Below are 21,271 nucleotides of genomic sequence, written 5' to 3'. Positions count from 1 at the left end.
TCAACTTCAATATGTTTAGTTCTTGCATGAAAGACTGGATTAGATGAAAGATATTTAGCACCTAGGTTATCACACCATAACACAGCAGTAGGAGGACTTGAAACACATAGTTCTTGAAGCAATGACTGAACCCACATAATTTCTGCAGTTGCATTTGCTAGAGCCTTGTATTCAGATTCAGTACTTGACCTGGATACCGTGGCTTGCTTGCGAGCACTCCAAGAAACTAAATTATTCCCCAAGAATACAGCAAAGCCTCCTATTGACCTTCTGTCATCCAGAGACCCTGCCCAATCGGCATCTGAATAAGCACTCACTAACATAGAGTTGGACTTACATATCTTGAGTCCAATCCGTGTGCATTGCTTGAGATATCTTAATATCCTCTTTACTGCTGCCCAATGAGTTGTGGTTGGAGCATGTAAAAATTGACATACTTTGTTTACTGAGAAGGAGATATCTGGCCTTGTCAGAGTCAAGTACTGCAGACCTCCAACCACACTTCTGTAATGAGTTGCATCTGCCGCGCCAAGTGGTGTTCCTTCATGAACAGATAACTTCTCACTTATAGACATTGGTGCATTCACAGGCTTACAATCTGCCATTCCGACTCGCTTCAACAGATCACAAGCATACTTATCTTGAGAGAGGATAATACCTTCTGATGTTTTATTTACCTCGATGCCAAGAAAATAATGCAGATCTCCTAAGTCCTTTAAGGCAAATTCTTTTTGTAGATCCTGCAACAATGCTGCAACAGCTTCTTGACTTGAGCTGACCACAATTATATCATCTACATAAATAAGGAGGAACATAGTAGTACTGCCTTTGTTATAAAGAAAAAGAGATGTATCTGCCTTTGATCCTTTAAAACCAAGTTCACACAATTTCTTACTCAACCGTGCAAACCACGCTTGAGGAGCTTGTTTCAACCCATACAAGGCCTTATCCAACTTACAAACATAGTTTGGACAGGATTTATCCTCATACCCGGGCGGCTGCCTCATATAAACCTCCTCCTCAAGAACTCCATGCAAGAAGGCATTCTGAACATCAAGTTGTCTCAAGAACCATCCTCTAGAGACAGCAATAGAAAGAACAACTCAAATGGTAGCAGCTTTAACAACCGGACTAAAGGTGTCCTCATAGTCTATTCCATATCTCTGTTTAAATCCTTTTGCTACTAGACGTGCCTTGTATCTATCTAGACTTCCATCTTGTTTCCTTTTGATTTTATAGACCCACTTGCAATCTATGATGTTGCTTCCTTTTTGAGGAGGAACCAAGTGCCACGTTTTATTTTGCATTAATGCCTTGTACTCAAGATTCATAGCATCTTTCCAGTTCTTATCACCTAAAGCATCATTAAGATCTCTAGGTTCACCAGAAGAAGTAAGGAAACCATACTTTATAGTGCCATCCGTGTACTTTTTTTCTTTGCGGATGCCGCTCTGTAGGCGAGTCTTGGGTCGACCTGCCGGCAGTGTTGCTTGATCCCCCTCGGCCACAGAAGATCCCGACGCTGGGAGATCCGAGGCGGATCGGATGTGCGCAGATGCGGCAGCCTCTGTTGGCACAGGTGCAGCAGCCTCTACCGGTGTAGCAGCGGAGGAGATAGAGGGACACGTGGGTGCCCCGGGTTTGGCGCTCGCGGCTCCAGTCGAAGAATGTTGACGACCAGCTGCAGGCACCTGAGATTCAGCGCCAACCGTGGGATCTTTAGGTGCAGCATTTTCTGGTAAGATTTCCTCCTGAGTTTCTTCCTAATTTTCAACAAGAACTTCAACAGCCGGGTTAGCAGAAATATTAGAATCATTAGCCATGTGATCAACCAATTGTAAATCCCCAAGATTAAGAAGATCAGAAGGAAGGAGGGAGATCTCACGGCGCAATCTTTGCCCGGCATTGGAGTGAAGATGCTTAAAGGGAAAAACATTTTCGTCAAACGTGACATCCCTTGAAATATACACATGCCCGGTGGAGGGATCAAGGCATTTGAACCCTTTGTGGAGAGGACTATATCCCAAGAACGTGCACTGCTTTGACCGGAATTGGAGCTTGTGAGAATTGTATGGACGGAGGTTCGGCCAACATGCACATCCAAAGATGCGCAAGGAGTTGTAATCTGGTTTTTGATCAAAGAGACGTTCTAGGGGAGTAGCATATTCAAGAAGTCTACTTGGCGTGCGATTAACCAGATAAACAGATGAGGAAAAAGCCTCATCCCAAAATTTAAGTGGCATGGACGCATGAGCTAGAAGAGACAGGCCAACTTCCACTATGTGACGATGTTTTCGCTCTGCAGATCCATTCTGCTGATGAGCATGAGGGCATGAGACATGGTGTGTGATTCCTATTTTTGAGAAGAAGGAATTAAGTTTCACATATTCTCCTCCCCAATCTGTTTGCATGGTGATGATCTTTCTGTTAAAGAGTCGCTCAACTAGATTTTGGAACTCATGGAACTTTGCAAAAACTTCTGATTTAAACTTGAGGAGATAAATCCAGGTAAATTTGCTATAATCATCAATGAAGCTCACATAATATTTATTGCCATTAACAGAATTGGGCGATGGGCCCCAAACATCTGAATAAATGAGTTCCAAAGGAAAATGCGACACACTCTTAGATCTAGAGTAAGGCAATTGATGACTCTTTGCCTGTTGACAAGCATCGCAGACAGAGACTTTATTTGATTCTACTAAACAAGGAAGATTAAAAGAACTAATAACTTTCTCCACAATTGGAGATGAGGGGTGTCCTAGCCTACTGTGCCACTTCTCAAAGGATGGTGTGGTGACGCCAAAAGCTTGTTTTGTGGGTGGTGCAGAAGGAAGAGGATAGAGCCCTCCATGACAACGCCCTTTAAGTAGAGTTTTCTTGGTGACCTGATCCTTGATCAAAAAGAAGTTGGGATGAAACTCTAAGAAGGCTGAATTATCAGTGGTAAGGCGATGAACAGAAACAAGATTTTTACTTGCATTAGGAACATAGAGAACATTCTTTAGATGTAGATCTCTACTAGGGGTTTTAACAATTGAATGACCAACACGACTAATGCTCATACCTGCACCGCTGGCCGTGTGCACCTGGTCCTGTCCTTTGTATCTGTCATGGACAGAGAGCTTCTCCAGGTTGCTCGTCACATGATCTGAGGCTCCAGAATCGGTATACCAGTTTGTGTCGACCCCATAGGAGGTGGAGGCCGACCCTGCATACTTCTTGTTGTTTGATGGCACAAAATCTTCTTCGAATCTGTACCAGCAGTCAATTACCTCATGGCCCACCTTCTTGCAGAGCTGGCACCTTGGCTTGGTGCTGCTGTCACCATTGGTGCCGCCCTGGTTACTGTTGGGGGAGGGGTTCTGGCGCATGTGATTGCCACGTCCACGGCCACGACCATCGCGGCCACGTCCTCCACCACCGCATCCTCGCTGACCCCCACGGCCTCGGTTTGCCATGTTGACCGAGTGCCCGGAGTCGTTCTGCAGGAGCTCCATGCGCTGCTCAAAGCTGAGCAGCTGGGAGAAGACTTCGCCGATGGAGATTGCGTCGGTCCTTGAGACGATCGCTGACACGATGGGGTTGTAGTCGTACTCAAGGCCGGCGAGGATGTAGGAGATCAGTTCCTCATCATCGAGTGGTTTGCCGGAGAACATCATCTCATCTGCAAGAGAACGCATCTTACCAACGTACTCCGTGACGGTCATGTCTCCCTTCCTGGTGTTGGCGAGCGCGATCCTGGTGTTGACGGAGCGCGCCCTTGTCATGGAGGAGAACATCGCTTGGATGATCTCCCATGCGCCGGCAGCAGTGGTACTTCCACCTACCTGGGACAAGATGTCCTTTGTGACGGAGGAGAGCAGAAAAGCCAGCACTTGCTGGTCTACGGCGATCCAGTTGCCGTAGAGGGGGTTGGGGACGTCGACCTCCTTCTCCCCTTGCTTCTCCTTTGTTGTTGCAGACGGGGGCTTGGACGCGCCGGTGAGGTGGTCCTCAAGGCGAGCCCCTCGCACTACAGCAAGAACCTGCGCCTTCCATAGCGCATAGTTCGTCTTGTTCAGCTTCTCGGTGATGACGTTGCTAATGAGCGGGTTGACGATGGCGGCGGCTGAAGACGAACTCGCCATGGGAAGTGTTTTGGGTGGATGCAATCTACAGATGTAGTTGACTTAGGCTCTGATTACCATGTGAATAATCAGAGGAGCTCTGGATGCGTGGATATGGGGCAAACGTCGATACCCTTCCTGGGTCGACGGGTCCATGTTTATATAGGGCAATAACAGCCATTGCCGTGGCGCGGACATCAAGTTTGGCGGCTGGATAGAATTTGTTACCATCCTAAAAACTAACTCTAGATTACAACAAGTTACAACAATATGGCAACTACATCTATCGAGCCTCCAAGATATTCTTGTTACACTACACGGTTTGTTTCACAAAGCTAATACTGAGGATGGCAGCAGGCAACCAAACGGGAGCTAGAAGAGATGAGCATCCCAGGAATCCAAGGTCGGGAAGCCACCACAGCTGCTACCGCTGCTGTAGTTGCAAGCCCCTCCAGGCGGTCCACCGGCCTCCGCCCGATCCACCGCTGGCGCCGCCGTGGAAAACCCGGCCGAGCCCGCGCACGGCGCGGCCACTCCGGATCCGGCCGCGCCGAGCAGAAACGCCGACGTGTCGAGCGTGGGCAGCGTCGTCAGCGCGCCGCCCGGGCCGGCGGCACCAACGCGGTAGGGCGCCGGGCGGCAGAGAGCGGCTTCCGGAGGATGCGCAGGCAGAAGGTCGTCGGCGCCGGTGACCTGGTGCACCATGCGGCGGAAGCTGGTGGGGTCGGCGGTGATGTAGGTGGTGGGCAGCTTCCGCGACGGGCGCGGGCGGCGTTTCGTGGCGCTGCGACGGGTTGCGGTAGCCGCGGTGCGGAGGTGGTGGTGGTGGCTCGGCGGCGCCGCGGTGGAGGGCGTCGAGTGGGATGGAGCCGAGGAGGCCGTGAAGTCGCGGAGGAGCTGGTGATGGTGGTTGTCATCGGCAAGGACGGGGAGCCATGGCGGCGCCGGCGAGGTGGAGGAGGAGGGTGGCAGCCCGCGACAGTGGGCCGAGTCCATGTGGACGGCGGCTGCGGTCATGAGCATCCTGGTGGTCGGGTCTGCTCTGGTGGTGGTGGCTGCAGGATTTGGCGAGCGGAGGGAGATGAGCAGAGCAGAGCAGGAGAGGGAGGCGAGCGGGATGGCAACCGGGGCGCGCTGCGCCGTGGTTTATATGAGGGGCAGGTGGTGGGTTGAAAAAGTCAAGGCACGACACGGCTGCAAACGCCAGCCACGTCAGCTCAGCGCGCTGCTGGTCCCACGCTGACAGTGAGGCAGGATATCTCGGGCTTCCGCTTGGAGTGCTGGATGATGCTCCTAACTAGCTACTAGTAGTAAACTTGAAACGAAATACTAGCTGGCAATTTTAAAAACAGAGAATGTATACAAACATATAAAAGAAATGCTGTATTTGCTTGTTTTTATTTTGACCACCGGACCCAAAAGATCAATGAGAAATTCAAGCGGCGGATGCATGCTTGAGATGAGGAGTGATGGATGCATGCGTGTGCTTTGTTAATAATTGCGGGCAGCACCGACCATGCTGGCCACACTTGACAAAAGAAGAGATGGATTATGTGCTGCGTCGTGCCACTAACCGCTTGCTTGTTTTAGCATGCCTGCTTGCCAATTGAGCCTTGGATTCGATTCATTAGGCCAATTATATAGGTCACATGCATGTGTATACGGGGTTGAACGCATGCATGCATTCATTCTGACGACGGCCACATTTTTTTTTTTGAAAAGTGACGTCGGCCACAATAAGATCTTGCTGCTTGTGAAGGATTTTTCGTATTTGCGTGTGCCAAGTTGATCCAAAGACCATTCACCGTACCAGCCCTCTTCACTTAGTTAATTATGTACACTACATATAGGAAATCCAAGCATATATACGAGTATATACTATTCAGCCATTAGAAATACTAGTCATCATATCGATCCCACCGCACCGCATCTACCGCATCATTATATTTTCTTCAAAATATGTATACTTCTTATTTGTGCCCCTAGCCTTTGACATGAGTCAAACTAATAACCGTCAAAGTTCACGCGCCCATACCAGCTACCTATAGTGTATAAGAATGCAACCGCCGCTTTCACTGATTCTACAAAATCAAACAAAGAACCATCACCAATTTGTCAATGCTAAAGTGAACTCCCTGCAGATCAGTTTTTATTGATCTGCACGGAGTGCGCGTGTTCTACTCCCCCTCTATTCGTAAATCAGCTGCACTATATATCTTCATCAAATCGATGTGATAACAAATAATATCAAATCACTCTAGTGTGAAAAAGTACTTGAACACAACAAATGTAATGGTGTTTTTTATAAAACAAAAGAAAATTGTTTCCAGCCTCTGTAGTACATTGATTGCAGTATGCTCATGAGATGTCTGAAATGTAATGGTACTTTTATCATGGTCAAATTGAAACGTCAGCTACATACTAGTAGTACATTCATTGATCCCGCCCTTTGCTTTGAGCTTTATGCATGTTTCCCCTTATTACTTTGCAGTGTGTGTGTGAAACTGGTTTCGTCCGAACTGACACTCTAGGCCGGGGTCAATAGCTTTTGCGGCTCACTGATTGACCGGGTCAGAGAGAGTACGTACGCACTGGGGCGCAGTTGACTTGTCCATTGACTATTACTAGTAGTCGTTACTAATACTATCTGCCATCGGCAAGCACAAATAAAGTGGGGCTTGATCAGTGATCACTCATCATCAAATCTTTTTGGACTTAAATGCACCTTGCTTTGTTCTTTCCCTTTCCCTTTCTCTCTCTTTTTTTTAAATTTTCATTGACTAAGCATGCTTGCTTTTTGAGTGTTGCTTTTTCTTTATTTTCAACAGGGACATTTTCTGTTTCAAAAGTTGTATATATTCTTGATTAGCTGTGCTCCGGTTAGATGATCATATCTTTTGAAGGGAGGAGTTACTACTTGACGTTAGTCCATATATAGGACTCGTAGTAGTATATAAGTTTTTTTCTTTTTAGATTACACAGTACAAACTCAGACACTCACAACGCACGCATACTCGTACCCCTATGAACATACGTACACAAATCCTACCCTTATGAGCATCTTTGAAGACTGAGCCGGCAAATCCTCGAGATTGACGAGTCACCACATGCGTCTCGCTGTCGACGGGAATGTCGCCTACCACTGTATGCATAACGCCATTAAATTCCAAAATATTCACTTCCATGAGAAGTCGAACTCAGAACCTCAAGTGCTACCGGAGCTCTTACAGTAGTATATAAGTAGAAAATATAAATTGTGATCCGGCTTAGTTCTTCAATACTAGTACGTTGTTTGTCCAACCCAACCTAGTAAGCAAACAATCCGGCCCAAACTAGATAATGGGCCGTGGGCCTTCTTCCTATATGAGAGATTTGCAACCCAAATCCTCCCGTCACCATCGACGACATTTTTTTTCCTCCCAGAAACAACAAAGCAGTCGCCGGAGGAGGAGCGCGCCGGCGAAGCATCTCCGGCTCCCCCCACCCGACGACGACGGCCGACGCCTCCCACCAGCCCCTACCACAACACCACGAGCCCCCACCGCCCGCCCATGCCGTGCTCGCTCCTCCGCCCGAACCCCCACCCGCGGACATGACCCCCCGCGATGGAGGATCCGGGCCCGTCGTCCGCCGCCCCTGAGCCTTCCCCGACCTCGCCCCCGCCGGAGGAGGGGGACGGCTGGGTGCTCCTGCCGCCCAGAGAGGTCGAGGGCATCGACGATCCCAAGGTCATCCACTGGGAGGACCTGCAGCAGGAGCTCGCCCGCCTCTGGAGCCTCTCCGCCGCGCTCCAATCCGGCAGGGACCGCAAGGCGCAGCTCGCCGCGCGACTCGAGTCCGCATTAGAGGTAATAATAATCACTGAGGTTGGGACTCGATTGGCGCCCCTCCTTGCTCGATCCCTAGTGGAACTGTCGGATCCTGTGCGCTCTACCAATGGGTGGGTGCTCGGATCTTGGTGCTTTCCTTTTCAGCCCGGAATTATTCCTGGGAAAGGTTGGATTCGTCTCCATACCTTCGGTTGTGCTTCGAGTGTCAAAAGGAGGGGAACACACATTCCCAGTTCTTGACTGGGCAGCGTATCCTGAAAAGCTGAAACTAATTGAATAACATCCATGGAGTAATTGTAATTCCCGTGTTTGGTTTTGGAACCCAAGAAAACACAGATTTGTAACATCATTGTGCTTGTGGGCAGGCTAGACGGGCGTTTCTCCAGCAGGATAATGAGATGGCTGAAATGAGACACAGACTGCAAGAGCATACTCATCATCTGGGGGATTTGAAAGTGCGCACAAAGAAATCGTCAGATGATGTTGAGGGTAAAAGGGAACAGCTTTGCGTCAAAATTAGAACATTGTCTGTGGCAAACAAAACTCTTGGCACTGCACGCAATAAGCTCGAGGTATTCCATGTTTCCATTTCTTTTCCCTCTTGAGCTCGAAGAGCACTGCCAGTGCCAATACCAAAATGCTACAGAAACAGGATGTCTACTGTAGCAAGTAGTTTCCTTGAGAAACTTTTGAGTGCAAACAAAAAGTGACTGTGTAAGTAATAATCATTTTGATAAATTATTTGTCTAAACTTGTGTATTATGCATTCGCCCCTTACATGTATTGTTTGTTGCATTTAACAAGTATGTTCCTTTCCACAAATCTTAACTGGATATTTTATTTGATGGTTATAGGAAGCTAATAAATTGCTGTCAGGCGAAAATGGTCATGGGCGCCTTAAAAATATGGAACAGAAGTTACGGAAAAGACAACAATATATGGTAACTCAAGTTGCCCAAATATATCCTGTGAGGCCTTTGGATGAACAATCTCCAGATCACAAGCCTGGAATTACCACTAGCATCACCAAAACAAGTATGTCTTTTTCTGTGCATCTTTCGTGGGTTTTCAGTTCTGTGTTCAAACTACACAATTTTAGGGATAATTTTTCTTTTTTCAAAAAAAAATTGTACCGTATTACTGGTGTTCTGTGGCAGACCTTTATTGAAAAATAAGGGATGGCCTGGTGAATGGTGATAGACAAAAAAAAAGGGAAAATTCCCTGGAAGGCCCTGGAACAAATCACACTCCCTTCTATGGTCCTGAAGAGTTGAAACTTCCCTCTTTGACCTGGTTTTTATGTTGCATCCCTTGTATGGCCTTGCTGTGACCTCCGTGACTGCTCCGTTAGGCGGCATGCTAACGCCGTCCTTCTAGCGCGGCCATAGGGCTCTCGGCGCCCAACTGACAGGTGGGGCCCGCCCCTTCCCCAACCTCCCCTCCAGGGGAGCCTCGGCCCCGTGCCGCTCGCCGGCCCCGGCGAGCTCGCTCCAGCTTTGCTCGCGCGCGCCCACGCCAGAGGACGGGTCCGCCGCCGCCGCCCCGGGCTCCACCGCTTCCACCACCTACCGTCGGAAGCCGAGGCCTCTGCTCCACCGTGGCCGCCGCGGACAGCCGAAGGAAGGGAGCTCGCGCCGGTCGAGGAAGACGAGGAGAAGGGACGGCGGCCTGCGCAGGCTCCGCCGCCGGAGCCGGCGAGGAGGCGCGCCGGAGAGAGCAGAGCGCTCGAGCATAGCCGAGCAGCCCGGCCCCCCGCCGCGCACGGCCTCCCGGCACGGCGCCGGCCAGCGAAGGCCCCGCACCCGCCCCGGACCATCAGCCCCCAAACAACGCCACCCCCCCCCCCCCCACCCCCCCCCCAACCCCCCCCCCCCCCCCCCCCCCCAAGCCCCCCCCCCCCCCCGGCCACCCCCCCCCCCCCCCTCAAGCGAACCGCCGTGGAGGGAGGAAGCGCCACTGAGGTGAGGCGGCCCCGCCGTGGGAGGAGGGAGAGTAGGTGCGGAGGGCGCCGCCGCGAGATCCACCGGTGAGGCGCCGACGCCGGGGTGCAGGGGCAGCGGCGGTGCTCGAGCTCGAGCCCGTCCTCCGACGGAGTGCAGAGGGACGGCGCCGGCGCTCGCGCGTGCCGGAGCGCCGGGGAGGGAGGCCTCCCGCACTGGATCTAAGCGCCGCCATGGCCGCGCAGGCCGGATCCGGGGGCCGCCCCGCGCATCTTCCACCGCCGGCGAGGGAGAGGGAGGGGGAGGGAGGAGGAGCGCCGGCCGTGGGGAAGAAGGGAGAGAGATAGGGGAGGGGAGCTGGCGGTACCCGCTCTGCCCCGCCGAGTCGCCGCCGGCAAGGCTCCCCTGCGCGCGGTCGCCCGCCACCGTCGCCGGCCCGCGCGTCGTCGAGTGCCAGGGCCGCTCGGCCCGCCCGCCGCCACAGCTCGCGGCGCGCTCGGTCCGCTGCTCACCGCCGCCGTGGCCGCTCCGCCGGGCGCGCGCGAGCCAAGCGGAGCGAGCTCGCCGGGGCCGGCGCACGGCACGGGGCCGGGGCTCCCCTGGCGGGAAGTTAGGAAAGGGGCGGGCCCCACCTGTCAGTTGGGCGCCGAGAGCCCTGTGGCCGCGCTGGAAGGACGGCGTTGGCGTGCCGCCTAACGGAGCAGTCACGGAGGTCACGGCAAGGCCATACAAGGGATGCAACATAAAAACCAGGTCAAAGAGGGAAGTTTCAACTCTTCAGGGCCATAGAAGGGAGTGTGATTTGTTCCAGGGCCTTCCAGGGAATTTTCCCAAAAAAAAATTGTAGTTATGGGCTTATCATCACATGATTTACAAAAAAAACTTGATCCGCTGGGGGAACCCCCGAAGGCATTGTAATTAAGGTAGAAAACAACCTTGATCACAGATCAAGAAAATCCCCGAAACCCCAGTTTTTGCCGGCAAGGGGATTTTTTTTTTTAACACCAGCCCCGTAAATTCGCTCCGACTAGGATTCAAATCCGGGCCTGCTGGGTGCTACTTGGAAGCTCTAGCCGCTAGGCTAGAGGACCTTTCGCATCATCACATGATTTACAGTTGCTAACAAAGAAAGTCATGAAGTGTTTATTGTAAAAAGTATGATCATTCACAGTGTTGTACGAAGTGTACCTTTGTGTCTGGCAGCGATCTCCTAGTTGCATGAATTGATTTTATTTTTTGTGGACAGAACTATTGTTTTATTTCACTGGGTTGCTTGAAATTTTCTAAGAAGAGGTATACTAAATATGAAACATTAATACTTTTGTCAAACTTATTGGATAGAGAACTAGTTCTCTGCCGTAAGACTCTTTATTCTGAAATTGTGTCTTTCCAAAACTTAAATGCTACGAATTTTTTTCAGGCGCTGCTGAATCAATGTTGCCAAATGGCTCTCAGAGAAGACCTCTGGCCATATTGGGTCTACAGCTATCGAAGCCAAATGCCAAAAAGACTGGCTATTTCAGTGACAAGACTGATTTTCATAAATCTTCTACTGTTCTGGGATATGCTGCACATGTAAGTATATCTAGTCTGATTAATTATTATAAACTGGAAATTAAATTCACCATTCTTTTGTCAATTCTAATTTCTTTGCCAGAGCATTTTGAAATACTATCAGTTTATGACTTCATTCTGTTCTAGAAGAAAGAAGATATTCAGATTGGGTGGACATATAACTAACAATGCTCTCCAGATGGTACTATTTTACAAACCTGACTGTTTGTTTGTTATGAATCATAGGCAGTCTCCCTCATTGCATCATATCTCAATGTTCCTCTTCGATATCCTTTGCGCTTTGGAGGTTCGCAGTCGTATATTCTTGATCCTTCGCCCTCAGTTGAACCATCATCTATGACCTCAGTTGTGAGTTCTGTCCTGTTGAGCACAAGCATGAGAACAATGGAATTCCCTCTATTTTTCGATGGTCAGGAGACAACAAGATCAGCTTATGCAATATTCTTATTGAACAAGGTTTGTCTCTATTTCATTCAAAGTGCATAGTTAATGTCAATGAGTCTTACTTTTTAGCACTGTTGCTGATAATAGAATCAGGATGATGTAAAACGAACTGTGGAAGAATATACATGTTTTCTCTTCTTTCTTTGTTTGCCAAATCTGGAAACCCATGTAACTAAAAGGTAGGTAGAAAATATTTTAGCGCAATCAAAGATGCTTTGAAAGAAAGGCCTGCCTATGTCTGTTTGCTTATCCCCTTTAATCCTGATTGAGCTTCAGAGTTTAATTGTGTTTTGGTACTGGAGTGGGCGAATGATTAGAAGTTGCTCGGTTTAGGATAAAATATAAATCTTAACTGAATTTGACAGAAACAGTGTCAACTGATGAAGATGTTGGCATATTTCTGGACAACATATGAAACTGTGAAGAACAAAATTATCGAACAAAGAATCTAGTGATGTGTGATTCATGAAATTGTGATCAACTGGTTGTCATTTCTCTAGACTCTAGAGTTGCTCAACATTTTGAAGGCAAAATTTTCATATAATTATTGTAGCCACCTGTAATTTATGATTATCAGGACTAATACACGTGTTCTTGGCATTGTTTTATTTTGGACATTAATAACCTCCTGCATGCTTCCTCCTGGCAGGATGTTGAACAACTTGTGAATTACATTGGTGCTGAAAGCCTTGGGCCGAGACATGTATTAGCTAACCTGAAGCAGCTGACAACGATCATCCAGTCGCAACAATACATTTGTGTTGATTAGTTTGACCCAGATACAGTTTTGGAGTTCTGAGTGAGTTTAGTCTAGGTAAAATTGGTGCTACTTTTAACAAGCACCTTTGTTATATTAACCCCCTTTTGAGTTTCGACACGGAAGAGTCTGTCAATGTTTCTGTGCTGATACGTTCATTGTAGATGAGTAGATCAACATATTGGTGAAAACGTTGTAACTTCCAGGTGTACATGAAAAGATGTGGATATAAACGAAATAACTGGGGGTGCAATTGAGGTGTCTTTTCATGTTTTAGCCTGTTTTGTACGTCGCGGTTGTGCACTGCATGTCAATAGCATTTTTTTTATAAAAAAAACGTGAGGAGCTGCGATGTTATTTTCTCTCGAACTCCCTGTATCATTCAGTGTGGTTCGACTGGTGGTTGACGTAGGAAAGCATAACCCTCACAAAATGATCGATCACTGTACGTATAGTTGAAGTTATAGGAATCAGCATGCTTTCCGCCTCTTCATGCGAATAGCTCGAATGGGTGGTGTGATTGTTTTGAAGTTTTAAGCTCGGTCTGATAGCTTTGAGAGTATGAGGCAAGATGGTAGTACATTTGAGTGACTGACTGACTCTGTTTTGTTGCTCAAGTTGAGTGGTCTGACGGACCTGATGCCAGTTGAGCACAGCACTGCCTTTGGCTTTGGGAGCTGATGAACGGCGTGGTCCTCCACTCCCTGCTACAAAAGCCCTTGGGATCTATCACTATTTTCTGGGTAGAGTAGTTGATCACAAAAGGCCATGGGCTATTCTAAATGGGACCAAAGTTGACCATGACACCTTCACCAGTATATTGGCAAAATCAAGTTGGAACTCTTGCACGTCATGTCCGTGCGCTTTAGCTCTGAATGCATAGCACGGACGGGCACGATCCGAACCACCTATCTGGCCAACTGTGAGGTAAACAACCAGTGCAGAACCCCTCACCACAGCAACCACATACTTGTTTAGGTCACATGGCTCAGCAATAACGCCTTGAAAGAGCTCAATTTTGGGGGGCATTAGACTAACATGGCAACTCAGGGAGAGGTCTAAGCCACTGTTATGATGCATTTGTGATATCCCAACTTGTATAGTTGCCTCCACCGCGCCAACATCACCCTCAATCCGTTGTGTATAAACTCTACGGTCTAGTGAGGCCAATTCGCTGAAACACGCAGCTCCGTCGATGAGCTGCAAATCGTCTTCCTGTCTCCCTCCTCTCTTGATCTTCATGTCATACTCAATGAGCACAGAAGCTCTCATCTCGATGCCTCTCTTGGGGCCAGCCATTTGTATAAACGAATCGGAATCACCGCCCTGTCGCCCCACAATGAAAGGATCCTCCCTGGTGCGGTTGAAGATGTAGTTACGCAATGGGTTCAAGCGATCGCGGACAGCCAAGAAACCATAAATCTGAACTGGGCCATCAATGGCAGCACTAGTATGAGCCAACTTGAGAGAGAAGATCTGCATCATGGCGCACCCGCTGTGAGCTTTGCAAGCTCACATGTTTGGCCGGCAATCGGTTGGAGTCGACAGCATCATTGGCTCCAGAAGGGCTGAGCAGCAATAGAGAATCATGCATAAGGATATGAAAAAAAAATTAAAATTTCAGCCCCAACTTTGAATCAAAAGGAAATAAAAGAAAATCCAAGAGAGTAGATTATAGATAGAAGCATGGTTTGAATTAGCACACAATGCACTGCCATGGCCAAAAAAAATCTACTCATTTTATACTTTTGAAAGTGTTTTCATTAATGAATTCCCGGCATTTTTCTAAAACAATGAAGATGCTATCAGTTCCATACCATACTAAGCATATATAGAGTAGAGGGTAATTGGTCTGTGGGACATCCTCAAATGGTGATTTTGTGCCGCGCACACTCCATACTTCGAATTTGTGCACAGCACACTGTGATTCTATATTTTTGTCTCCAACACACCGCAGCACATAAAAAGACTTCTTTGCCCTTGAAAAACCGGGCCCACCCGTCAGCTCTCTCCCTCTCCTTCCTCCTTTCCCTCCCCGTGCCTCTCTCTCCCTGTCCTCCCTTTGCCTGCCTCCGCCGCGCACGCACCGGCAGCCCTCCCCGTGCCGGCCTTCCTCGTCCTTGCGGGCCGGAACAGCGGCGGTACATGTGCGGGAGGGGGGAAGAGGAGCAGGGGCGCCATCCCTCCGTCGCGGCGCGGCAGGCGGCCTCCGGCGTTGCGCCCTCGGGCAGCAGTGGCGCCTCCCTCCCCCGCCGACGAGCTGCGCCGCCGCGGGGGTGCTGCGCCGCCGCAAGCGGGGGCCGCGGGACGAGCCGAGCCGGCCGGCGCGCGCCCCTCCTCCATCCTCCATCTCTCCCCCTCGTCTTCCCCGACGGCCGCGCTCCCTCGTCTTCCCCGCGCGGGCGGGCAAGCGCCGCCCCACGCGTGCGGGCGAGGGCCGCCTCCGCCCCCTCCTCGCGGCGTCCACGACGGCGCGGCGGAGCGAGCCCCCTCCTCCCTTCCCTACAGCAGCGGCGAGAGCGCGGCGGCCTCCTCGACCCCGAGCTCCGCGGTGTCCCGACCCCGAGCTCCGGCGGCGGCGAGCGCGCGGCGGAGGGCGGAGCACGACAGGCGCGGCGGGTGCGGCGAGCCTGCGCGGGCGAGCGAGCCGAGCTCGAGGTCGTCGAGGGGCGGAGGTCCCTCCGGCCCGGCAGTGCGTGGGAGGAAGCGACCCCCACCGGCGGTGAGGTCGAGCTCGGCGGCCCCGGCGGCGAGGTTGAGCTCCGGCCCGAGCGGGGCGCACAGAGCTCCCTAGCGCGAACGACGGCGCTCGGCCCCCCCTTTCCGCTATGGATTGGGCCTGAGCGCGCGGACTCCGGCGGCGGCGGCCGGATCCGGCCCACCGTGGCGCTTCGAGCTCGCACTAGGGAGCTCTGTGCCCGCCGGCTGATCGATCCGGCGCGTCTGCGGAGGAGCAGCGCGGAGCTGCCCGCCGGCGGATCGAGCCGGCGCGGCAGTGGAGCAGCTCCGCGGCCTCCCTCCACGCGGCGGCTCGGCCGCCCTCTGCCTCTCCTCACCTCACCGGGCCACGGCGCGTGGCGAGCAAGGCCGGCGCGGGCGCGGCGTCGCGGCGAGCAGGGCTGGGCGGCGGTGGTGCGGCGGAGCGCGCGGCATCGGGGGCGAGCCGGGGAGAGTTGACGGGTGGGCCCGGTTTTTCAAGGGCAAAGAAGTCTTTTTATGTGTTGCGGTGTATTGGAGACAAAAATATAGAATCACAGTGTGTTGTGCACATATTCGAAGAATGGAGTGTGCGTGGCACAAAATCATCATTTGAGGATGTCCCACAGACCAATTACCCTAGAGTAGAATGGTTTGATACCAAAGAATAGAATTTGATATCAAAATCACAATGTAATAAGCATGGAGTAGTACAACTTGATATATAATATATGAAAAGTCGAATTCTGTATCAATATGGTAATGTATTACGGATAGAGTTGAAGAATTGATATAAAATTGTTAAATTTGACAAATGATGAAACTTGTACATGGGGTGATAGACAGATGCGGGATAGTATGAGAGGAAGAGAGGCAGAGGATGGGAGGCGTACTCTCTCTGGTATCGGCGACGTGATAGAATCTGTGCCAAAATTGGGTGCCCCTGTAGATGGATCCGTCACCATGCTTGCTGCAGTCAAGCAATCCGCAGTTTATCCCGTCCCAGCTCCAAGCTGGCACACCCGACTCGTCGCCATCGTCGTCCGACGACTCGTCTGACCGCCGGCGGTCGGCGTCGTCGCCGCTCTCCATCCCGTTCCCTCGTTTTCCAGTTAGACCTCGGTGAGGTTTAGTTAAGGTTCCCTCTCCTCTGGTTTGGCTCTCGTCCGCTTTTATCAATTGGGAGAGAGATCCGACTCCGAGCCGGTTCCGCCGCCGTGCCGCAGACGCAGAAGATTAATTTCACCAATCCGCCTCTCCGCTTGGCTTCCCGAACAACAAAACCGCAATAGTAACAGAAGAAAATCTCCCACTTTGGATGTGAGCGCGCGATTTTGGATTGCTTCTCTTCTTGCAGGAAATTCGATCTAATGGCTAGAGGCGCAATGGAGCCGAAGCAGGCTCATGTTAAAAGCGTTTTTTCCCCTTTCCCTTTCTTCTCTTTACCACTGTATGGCACTGTTTATCATTTAGATTTGAGAAAAGCGTGGATTGCTGCACACCCCACCACCACTCTAACCCACAAGAAAAAGGTGAGCACATGCAGCAGCGGTATCATTGTATCATTTGCGAGCTGGTCGGGTAAAATTTTCTTCTTTTTTGTCAGTTGTATATGTGTGTAATTACAGAAACTAACAAGTTTTTTTTTTTTTGCGTCTACATGCACACAGCTGGAGTGGATGGTAACGCTCAAGATCAAGCTGCAACAACGGTTTCTTTCAAAAGAAAAAAAACCGCAACAATTGCCAGATTTTACTCGCAGCTGTCCTTACCTTGCTCCTGCAGCTTTTACTCACAGTTGATTGGCTCCGTTTCTTGGTGAAACGATCCGGCTTGATGCCATTTAAGCAAGCAATGCTGCACAAGATTGGCTCCTTTTCTTGGTGAAATGATCCGGCTTGATGCCATTTAAGCAAGCAATGCTGCACAAGGGTGAAGAGCTGTACGGTATGGTCCAAACTCTTAACTACCCGTGCAATGCAAGTGTGCAGAGCTGCACGAGCATCAGCCACAGCCAGGTCAGACTAGTTGGATGGTCCTAATCTTAACTCTTCCCAGAGGATACTGTTTCGTTTGGAAGAAATGAGGTGAGGTGAGCACGACAGCTATGGACCAAGGGTTCATGCTGCTATGATGGCCTTGCACTTTCTCTTTCGCTTTCCCCCGCAGCAGGACAGACATTGCCGTCGGGGCATGGTCGCCTTTTCGTGCCGGCCAAAGCATTCTTGCCGGTGCAGCGCTTAAGGTGGCGGCCGCTGCTGCTTCTCCATTCTCCTGCCTCCAGGCAAGGAATCCCAAACCAAAAGGGCCTCTGGTTGCTTTATTCCCCACCTCCCTCCCTCACGGCACCTTTCCCTGTCACTCCATTCCTCCATTGCTTTCCCCATCCAGCCACCTCGTCAACTGTTGCTGCATTCTCATTCCAGGCAACTCTGTGAGGGATTCTTGGCTCACGGCGCTGCCCGTCGTCTCGTCGAGGCAGGTGAGTTTCCCACTTCTTGTGCGATGGATTTTGTTTATTGTCCGTACATACAAACTGCTCTTTTTTCTTGAGAGCCAATGCTGGATTCATCATCAGTGAAAAGCCACATGATTCATGTCTTAATACCTCTTTATTTCGTTCCGCATAATTTTCATAGAGTTTGTTTGATCTGCAAATTTCCTCAAGTTTCACTTCTTTTACTGGTAGAGATCAAGTATTTTGCAGCCTAGTTTCAACGTTATTAGACAGCAGAGCTGCAAAGATGAAATGTTCTCGGGCTAGAAAGATCAGACGGCTGCCACTTCTATTTCTCTTGATCTGTAACTCTAATTGTGCTGACTTACCCTTCAAAAAAATTGACCTTCAAAAAAATTGTGCTGACTTCACCACATCTAATCATGCGGTTGATTTTCCCTCACAAGTTTAGATGCTTAAACGACTACATTTTTATTTATTTTTCCAACTGTTACCATACTGATCTGCTTCCGCCTTTCTATTTCCAGGTTATATATTTGTACCTCAGGGCTGAATTCAAGGAGAACAAAATGTCATCTGATACCAACAATATTATGTTGCACATCAAGAGAATAGTCTATCCTTCTGTCAAACTTGGCTATCAATCTGCTTCTGACTATCCTGTAGTACTCGGCATTGGAGTTTTGTTGCTGTTCCTACACAAACTTTGCCCTTCTCTGTTTACTTTCCTTCTGTCTTCATCTCCAGTGTTCCTGTTAACTGCACTTCTTCTTGGAGTGCTATTGAGTTATGGGGAATCAAGTGCTCCGGTGATTGGAGACGAAACATTGGAGAACCTGAAAAAATCGCCCTCTGTAGTCAAAGTCTCTGTTACTGAATCTTCAGTTGAGGAGCTTCAGAATGTTGCTGTCACCCGTGCGGCAAAGAGTTTTGAAAGTGCAGTTGTTTGCATTGAGGAAAGAACTTCTGGCATCTTCGTGCATGATACTCACCGTGATGAGGAGAATGTGATATCTGCGTCAACCGATACTGTTCTTTCTGCAGAAACTTCTGAACTTACCAAGAACGAAGTTATTGTGAAAAGAGAAGAAAAAGAGCATGTCAAGGAAATATGTGAGAAAGTTGAGCCCCAGCATTTTGAGAGCACCAATACTGAAAGGTGTCATTATGAAGTGAACAATCAGTACCAGTTTGGTGAACTCATGAGCTCATGTTGGCAACCTATTATGAGGCAGGAACCTTGTTCTGATTCTGAATCTGATCTTAGCGAGAGTTCTTCTGATGCATCAATAACCGACATTATTCCAATGCTTGATGAGTTAAACCCTTCTGTAAACTTCGGAACTGATCACCCTTCCTCTACCTTCATAGACAACCTGAATTCCTCATCAGATGATGATGAAGATGAATTAGAGGATGGTGAGCTTAGCTCAGATGAAGATAGGGAAGAAGAGAAGAAAGATGACAGAAATAACTGGAAGGACTTTATGGATACAAACTCTTCAGCCATGGAAAACAATGGGAACATGGAGAGTTTGATGGAGCGGCGAAAAGCAAAGAATATTCTGAAGTTTGAACTTGACAGGAAGTTAATGGACATGCAAGCCGCTGATGCAATTCAGAAAATGGAGGAGGCATCACGCTTCCGTGTTCAGGTTCCCTCCATTTCTACACCAAGGCCTTCAGAGGAGATAGTAGAGTTACCGCAAATTCCTGATTCAGCACCATCTGTTCTACTTCCCTGGAGAAAATCATTTGATGTTCCATTTGACCAAATTGTGGACCGTGACAGTCGTTTGCAGGAAACATGGACTCCTCGCTCGTGCTTTCCATCAACACAGCATAGGAAACATGAGAACTTGTATTTAAGGCAGTCTACTTATGTGCGACATCACAACGGCATAAAGCTAGAGAAGCCTGAATTCAATGAAAAAGATGCAGGTGACAATCACTCAGACAGCAATTCTGAGCAAGCATTGAACAATGGCAAGTTATTTGGCTCACTGGAACCACATGTTGGTGATGAGATTAAAATACGAAGTGCAGCGATTTCAGATGTGTGCGTATTTGAAGTAAATCATGGAATTAATGAAGGCACTGAAAGTACCGCGTGCATCAATGGCACAGATTCATTTTATATCCGAAAATCTATATCCAGCACGTCAGAAGCGAATGGTTCAGTTTCTGCAGGTAATATGGGTCATTTTCATATTATTACAAAGAGCTATTCAAACAATGTATTTACAATATTTACTCAACCATGACTGATATGGTGCAGATTGTGAGCAATTGCTATTGTGTTCTCTATCAGAAGAATATAATACTGAGAAACTTCTCATTGAAGCTGACTCCATCAGCGAAGTTAACTCATTATTTAAGTGTCGCATGGATGAAGTACTAGTGCAGTCCGTTTCAGAGTCCGGTATTGATCAACCCTTGACAGTTAAACTTGAACACGAATTGAATGATACTTCATCTGCAGAATCTGCAATGCCTGTAATTGAAGCAAGATCAGTGGAAGACTTGACTTCACAGTTTGCAGAGCTCAATGGAGAAGCATTAGAATGTGCTGCTTCTTACTCCAGTTATGATAATGAGCTGATCCAAGACAAATCAAGTGAACCATTGCCTGTGGAAAATGGGCATACTCCAGAACTAACAACTAAAGATGTACATTCATGTTCGACTCTTGACAATCCGGTGGCTGCGAAGGTCGAATGTAAATCAAAGGAGCTGTTAACCGAAGATGGTGAGCTTCCTGTTCTAGAAGCAAGCTCGGTTGAAGAGATGAACTCACTGTTCAGGCAACTGCAAGATGAAGCGCTGGCACAGACGCCTCATAGCCCAGAGCTCATTTTTGGTGAACATAATGGGAAGACTGATTCTGGTGTTCCAGTTCCTGGTGCAAATTCTAGTGAAGATATTAGTTCTGCTTTTGTGCATTTAAGGAACGATGATGATAAAATTCCTGGAGATGTGAAGTAATCCTGGATTCTGTGGTGCGAAACTCAGGACTTCATGCCATGGAGACCAGTGTTCTGAATGGCGATGGAACATCTGTATCCAATAGCACCAAAGCAATTGAGGTCAAAGAATCAGTTGAAAGTGCTTAATCTTCTGTTATGTTACTCAAGGGCAGCCAGCTAAAGAGACGTGGGAGTAAATATTTGATCATAGCGTGCAGCTACATCATCTCCTCAGAAATATTTTTGGCCTTTGGAGAACAATTGATGAACATGTCCATAATATTCCCTCCCTCTCTTGGTTACTCTGTTCATACTGTTTTATTTTTCCTTTCTGACAAAATATGGTGATATTCGGAGTTGCAGTTGTCTAGTAGCATGAATCACTAGTTTATCTGTCAAAGTGCGAGATTTTGTAATGGAAAGCTGTTTGTTTGTTTCATATATCCTACCGATGGATTAATTAGTTATGAAAATCCAAGAGTTACTGTTGCCACA

General features: G+C 49.0%; 3 protein-coding genes, 1 non-coding gene and 1 pseudogene across 6 annotated transcripts; 2 read left to right on the top strand and 3 right to left on the bottom strand.

Annotated features, from left to right (window-relative positions):
• Positions 1–3,505: 3,505 nt before the first annotated feature.
• Positions 3,506–3,644, bottom strand: LOC120646568. Its single transcript, XR_005664472.1, has one exon. It is a non-coding gene; the product is annotated as a small nucleolar RNA Z247 (small nucleolar RNA).
• Positions 3,645–4,224: 580 nt separating this feature from the next.
• Positions 4,225–5,255, bottom strand: LOC120646049 (calmodulin-binding protein 25-like). The gene has a single exon (XM_039922756.1). It carries the CDS (start codon positions 5,130–5,132, stop codon positions 4,482–4,484), a length of 651 nt encoding a protein of 216 aa, XP_039778690.1. The 5' UTR covers positions 5,133–5,255; the 3' UTR covers positions 4,225–4,481.
• Positions 5,256–7,505: 2,250 nt separating this feature from the next.
• LOC120646047 (UV radiation resistance-associated protein-like) lies at positions 7,506–12,931 on the top strand. Its single transcript, XM_039922755.1, has 6 exons — positions 7,506–7,957; positions 8,305–8,511; positions 8,794–8,974; positions 11,300–11,454; positions 11,680–11,910; positions 12,548–12,931. The coding sequence occupies exons 1-6, from the start codon at positions 7,715–7,717 to the stop codon at positions 12,665–12,667; spliced, it is 1,137 nt and encodes a 378-aa protein (XP_039778689.1). The 5' UTR covers positions 7,506–7,714; the 3' UTR covers positions 12,668–12,931.
• A 157-nt stretch (positions 12,932–13,088) lies between these two features.
• On the bottom strand, positions 13,089–16,474 carry LOC120646048 (annotated as a pseudogene).
• Positions 16,181–21,271, top strand: LOC120646046. 3 transcript variants are annotated; one of them, XM_039922753.1, is made up of 4 exons: positions 16,181–16,884; positions 17,023–17,834; positions 18,338–20,000; positions 20,089–21,271. In XM_039922753.1, exons 3-4 carry the CDS (start codon positions 18,380–18,382, stop codon positions 20,793–20,795), a joined length of 2,328 nt encoding a protein of 775 aa, XP_039778687.1. In that variant the 5' UTR covers positions 16,181–16,884; positions 17,023–17,834; positions 18,338–18,379; the 3' UTR covers positions 20,796–21,271. The 3 variants fall into 3 exon arrangements, with proteins under 3 accessions (XP_039778687.1, XP_039778686.1, XP_039778688.1); XM_039922752.1 differs by having other exon boundaries at positions 16,249–16,933; positions 20,089–21,269; XM_039922754.1 differs by having other exon boundaries at positions 16,249–17,636; positions 17,779–17,834; positions 20,089–21,269.

This window comes from Panicum virgatum, chromosome 8K (genome assembly GCF_016808335.1).
Source record: "Panicum virgatum strain AP13 chromosome 8K, P.virgatum_v5, whole genome shotgun sequence".
Taxonomy (NCBI): domain Eukaryota; kingdom Viridiplantae; phylum Streptophyta; class Magnoliopsida; order Poales; family Poaceae; genus Panicum; species Panicum virgatum.
Note: the sequence above shows the minus strand (reverse complement) of the source record. Positions and strands in the feature narration are given on the sequence as shown.